Below are 6,000 nucleotides of genomic sequence, written 5' to 3' on the forward strand. Positions count from 1 at the left end.
TCAATTACTATAAACTGATTGTAAGCGTATTACGTGGCTGTGTATTTTGTTAAGCGGTTTCCGCGGAAACAGCTTCAGCTAAATTAAGTGCATCGTTAATTGTCTTGTGTATATATATATTCACATAAAGCATATTCAGAAACTGTTTTAAAATCAAATGTATGCCGACTTGCCGAAAAATCAATTCCGCTCAATATCGTACACGCCAAATGAATGCATTTACAGTATGTTAAATAAATCCTAACAAGAAGTCTGTGAGCCAGTGCTCACTAAAAATACCCCCGCTCTGATGTGAATACACAAGTTCAGTTATGGACAGACACAGTGATAATCAGGAAATTGACATCGGATTTGTATAAAAATGAATCCCAACATATAGCATGCCTAAACAAAGAGTGTATTAAAATTTCAAGCATCTGCGATGAGTAGTTGCTGAGAAGACTTCGACCAAAATTTGTTGTGTATGGTACGGGCAATTGCACAGATCAACAGGAAGTTGACATCAGATTCGTACAAAAATAAATCCCACCATATGACATGCCTAAACACAGGGTGTGATAAAATTTCAAGCATCTGCGATGAGTAGTTGCTGAGAAAACTGCGACCGAAATTCGTTATGTATGCTACGGACAGACGCACGGATCAACAGGAAGTTGACATCAGATTCACACAAAAATGAATCCCACCATATGGCATGCCTAAACAAAGAGTGTGCTGAAATATCAAGCATCTGCGATGAGTAGTTGATGAGGAAACTGCGACCAAAACTTGTTAAGAATGGTACGGACAAACACACAGATAAACAGGGAGTTGACATCAGATTCGTACAAAAATGAATCCCACCATTTGGCATGCCTAAACATAGGGTGTGCTCAAATTTCAAGCATCTGCAGTGAATAGTTGCTGAGAAGACTTCGACCAAAATTTGTTATGTATGGTACGGACAGACGCACGAATAAACAGGATGTTGATATCGGATTCATACAAAAATGAATCCCACCATATGGCATGCCTAAACAAAGAGTGTGCTAAAATTTCAAGCATCTGCGATGAGTAGTTGCTGAGAAAACTGCGACCAAAATTTGTTATGTATGCTACAGACAGATGCACAGATAAACAGGAAGTTGACATCGGAATTGTAAAAAATGAATCCCACCATATGGCATGCCTTAACAAAGAGTGTGCTAAAATTTCAAGCATCTGCAATGAGTAGTTGCTGAGAAAACTGCGATCAAAATTTGTTACGGACAGACAGACAGCTACACACAGACGGATAGACAGACAGACACACAAGGGTAAAACAGTACACCCCCTCTCCTTCGGAGCGGGGGTATAAATATGAATGAAATGCAAGTGAAATTAAAATAAAAGAATAAACTGTTAAAGCACGCTTTGAATTTACGATGTATCAGAAGTCGTTGTGTTGTATGTTAGTCTCAGAATTCAAAACTATTATGATAACTTCAGTGAATGAAAAAAAATCCATCTTAATTGACTTAAGCTTATATTTATATAAGATGAAAGTGCTTCCTAGTATAGATCGATGTTACACACTAAAATCTGTTCTGAGTTTCCAACATCACACGTATTTTCCAACATTTGTAAATTGTGACATTTCATTAAATACCGATACTTTGTACCTCCACAAACTAAACTACTCCCTCCAGAAAAAGAGTCGGACATTATGAAGAGTTGGTTACCCTTGATCACAACTACGAAGTGGGCAAATGTTTCATATTAAATGATGTTGATATTTAATTGTGCTGAATCATTGATCCCTTTCTATCAGAAAAAAGTCTGGAAGACCCACATAAATCAAAAACTGGGCTAGATATAAAACATCTCTGAACTCTCCCACGCAATCAGCTGATAGAACATTAACCGCAAACATAATCCTGTAGAAAATAAGATGAATTTCCTCTTTAGTATTGAACAGAATCATTTCTAGTGAAAGATAAATAATGACTGCATAATCCTTATCACGGACAGGATGTAATGCTTTACAGATATATCTGTCAGCAGCTTAAAGTTTTTATTGTTGGTTATGCTATCCAGACATTTGATTCATACAAATATAACCTTGTTTTTATATTTTGAACATTATAAAAGTGCGAAACAAATGTCAGGGCTGACAAGAAAATCTCTTTAAAACAGCATTCGTCTTCGTTTAATCTTAAAACAATATATGGTTTTAGACCAAAAAAATCCTTCACGTAAAAACATGATTGGCAAAATTCACGTGATTAATCACATGGTATATGAAATTGTTTGACCGGCCATTACAGGGAAACAAACTTCGAAGTTCAATGTATTCATCCAGAGAGAAAAATAAAATTTACAGCTTTGTCCTGAGTTAACCCCTGAATCCTCACTCACCCCCAAGGCAACGGTATTTTCGGGGTCTTTTGAATGTGACGTAAGTTCTCTTCTGAGTTAGACATGGGATCCGCGGGAACTTATGTTTGACCTTTGCCCTGTAATAACTCCCAGCAGCTGGACTACAGGATAATTATATTACCCCTACTTGTAATGTTGATTGGCATGAAGTACAAAGGAATTGACTTCATTGCTAGAACCTATCTAGATAACCTGTATATCTAAAGTACTCTATCTGACCGATTTCTGATGGGTATTCCAATAATAAGTATAATCTCTTGTTATCATATACTTTACAAGACAAGGGAATTGATTATTTTCTGTTTTATAAATAATGAGGTTACAATTTTGCATGCGATTATGATAAAGATTGTCTGACATCAGATGAAGTTAAGTACGGGAGCCTTTCTTTAAAGCATTAGGAACGGCCATGCACCTGACTTATTTTGAAAGATTTTATCGATGTAAGCAAAATTATTAAATTTTCTATGAACTGATATTAACCGGGTTCAAGGAAATATTATGTGAACTCGGTAATAAAGTATTCTTTATAAAATCTGAATGTAAAATCATTAAGACAGTAGATTACTGTACATGTACATGTAGCTCTCTGATTGAGAAACTTCGGATAGATAAACCAGATAGTGGTTTATCTGTCCGAATTTTCTCAACCAGAATGCTACAGTTCTTCAACTATAGATTATAAAGAGGATAACCACATGTAGCTTTCGAGCAGGTGCTACTATGCAACCGCATACTAATATATCTAGTTCTTGTTGACGTAAACTTGGTGGTCCTGTTTAAATAGGCATTCATAACACCGAGGAGTTCCACATTCACGAACTGACTTACCTGACCTAGCCAATTAGACAAATTGAATCCAAAAAAAAATAAAATTTAAGAACTGATAAGTTTTTGAAAGGATTAATCGACAGTTAGAGATGTAAATGATTGAGGAATACACTCAATACACCCACTATTCAGTAGACACGTATTAAAGTTTTAAAACTTTTAAAAATATTAAAATATTTTCACAAAAAAAAAATTGTTTAAAAAAAGAATCATCGAAAAGTACGTAAAGTAAATTCTTGCGAGATTCAAACCCGCGACTCACAGACCACAATGAATTAGACAGTAAAAAAGATGAAGATGGGTAAAAAAAAATTTAAGTTCTTGTTTATTCCAAAAGTATGTCATATAATAGAGGTATTCCATTTCTTCTTTCTTGGTTCGATGACAAATATCATTAAGAAACATTGTTCTAAAAAAATAACCTCTTTGCATAAAGAGGTTTTTAAAAGCTTGAGATTTTTTTTTCACAATCAACAATAAATAACAGTTTTTTCTCATCCTAGCAAATATAACACGTCCGTGATTTCTTCGCAATACTATTGGAATAATTTTAAGAACTTTTGACACTGTGTAAGGTGTTGTAAATCAGCGTATTACATTAGGCAATATACCATATCATGATTTGAGATTTTTCAGCAACATGATCTTTGTCAGAATATGTCGACAAGTAATTTATCCTCTAAGATAAATGAATGAATGGCATGTCGTCATAAGAAAATTGAATATTGATTAGTGAACAAGAAATGCAGAGTTGCTGGTACAAAATTTTATGAATTATGCAATCGTTTAATGTCAGCTGTTTGATATGAAAGAACAATTCTAGGCATGAATGGTATGCTACAAATGGTAACTATTACGATCTATCAACACTGTAAAACTTTTACATCTTCAAGTTCAACTGAGGTCTATTGAGTCAACCTACCGTAACCTTGTAATGTTATTTATTATGTATTTTTTTTTCTTTTTACCTCTTTCACACTTAAATTTCTATTATAAAATCTAGGGAACATTTCATTAATCAAAACTTCCAACAAAAAAGATGAATCGGATATACCTCAAAATGATGGTTATTTGAAAATGCACAAACAACTGGAAACATAAGGAATGGAAAATAAAGATATTTAAAACAATTTTTTTTTAATTTTTATTAATTATACACACATTTTTCAGACACTTCTAATTTGAAAGATATTCTCTCAGTTGAGCAGTGAAGATAAATGTTGAGATCAGAAAACACTGCTGATGAAAAAAAAGAACGTCCTGAATAAAGACGTCTTTCCTGATTATTTGAAGTCTTCCTTAAGTTATGCAAGGAGTTTTTAATAAAACAAATGTTTTTTTTAACATATCACATTTAGGGTTGTTGATACCAATATAGTGTTCTTGTGATGTACATATCATACATATCATTTCCTTGTTGCACGTATTTTTCAAACATTTTGATAGTCATACATTTTTTTCTTGAAGTAAAAGGAGATTCTGATCTTGTGTTATCACTAATCGATGGAATATTATTATTAAAAAGAAAGCAAACTTACCTCTTTGTAAAAGCATTACAATATACATCACAGTCACTGAAAAGCTTGACGCAGGTGACATTTTGACACTAGGAAAATTGAACCCGATCCAAATTCTATTCTGTAAACAGAAACCAATATTGTAGGTAAGCAATCTACTTCCTTAATATACGTCACACGCACCTGTCTATATCAAAAATATGTGAGCTAATTTTCATATCTTTTCTTACACGTAAACTGTTAAGAGTCCTTTATGTTGCCCTCTCGTGATGAGTAAGAACCATCAATAGCTGTGCAAGTATCGACAGCACAAATCACTGGTATTCAGCTAAAAGTCTTACTAAACTATCTAGCTATCTTCTCTTTCATTATTAGGCCTGTGGAAAAACAGAGCCTGTATTTGTTTTTAGTTGTTTTCTACATCTATTAACGTTAAACTAGGAGGAAATTATTATTATTCTGCATAGAAATCTGTTTTATCAATTTTCAGCTTACTTTGAATAAGTAAACATAACAGCCAATTAGCTTTATCGGTCTTTTAAATATTCTCCATAATATAAGAACCAACTGTGGAAATGATGTGTACGGATTTGAGGGTTGAATTTTTGCGGAAAATGTAGATAGTGTCTTTGACGCTCCAATTTACATTATCAGGCACGGGAAATAAAAAGTTGAAGACCTCTATGAGTTTACTTGTATATATGAAAATTTAACACAAAAATGTGTTGATGACGGCAAGTAACAATGATATTCAATTCAAGTATATTGTTGTAACCTTGGCACAATTATTCAGTGTATTTTGCTACTTGTAGCTATAATACCGCTTGTAATCATTTTGCTTTAATATTGTAAATACACTGTACAATAAGTCTCAGAAGCATATTATTGACAAATGCCAATATTATAAGCTTGTTACCACAAAAGTTACGTCTGTAAGCTCGCCAATATAAGTGTTTGTTATTTTGTCACCATGGTAATGTCTATATGCTTGTCAGTTACCGCTGTAGTGTTTAAGAGCCTGTTGCAATTGTATTGGAGGTATATATACCTGCCACTGTTGTATTGGTTGTGTGTTTTTGGCGGAACACCACAACGCGGTATGTTGGAAGGGATCGCTATATATTTTATCACAAAGATCACACGTTTGTTGGCAAAACTGAGGCGTTACAGTCCATAAATTTGCAACAGATTTTATCAGTCTAGTTTCATCAAAAGAAGAGTTGAATTTGTCTATTCGTGCTGGAGTTACGTACGC

General features: G+C 33.8%; 1 protein-coding gene across 1 annotated transcript in view; it reads right to left on the reverse strand.

The window, feature by feature from the left end:
- LOC133181766 (neuronal acetylcholine receptor subunit alpha-10-like) overlaps positions 1–4,859 on the reverse strand; it is a 47,873-nt gene extending 43,014 nt beyond the window's left edge. Inside the window, exon 1 of the mRNA XM_061316352.1 lies at positions 4,767–4,859. Within this exon, the coding sequence (XP_061172336.1) occupies positions 4,767–4,827 (61 nt within the window). The 5' untranslated portion in view covers positions 4,828–4,859. The remainder of the gene's footprint in view (positions 1–4,766) is intronic.
- Positions 4,860–6,000: the final 1,141 nt, after the last annotated feature.

Source organism: Saccostrea echinata, unplaced genomic scaffold, assembly GCF_033153115.1.
Source record: "Saccostrea echinata isolate AGI-Se365-2 ecotype Australia unplaced genomic scaffold, CSIRO_AGI_Sech_v1 ptg000009l, whole genome shotgun sequence".
Classification (NCBI taxonomy): domain Eukaryota; kingdom Metazoa; phylum Mollusca; class Bivalvia; order Ostreida; family Ostreidae; genus Saccostrea; species Saccostrea echinata.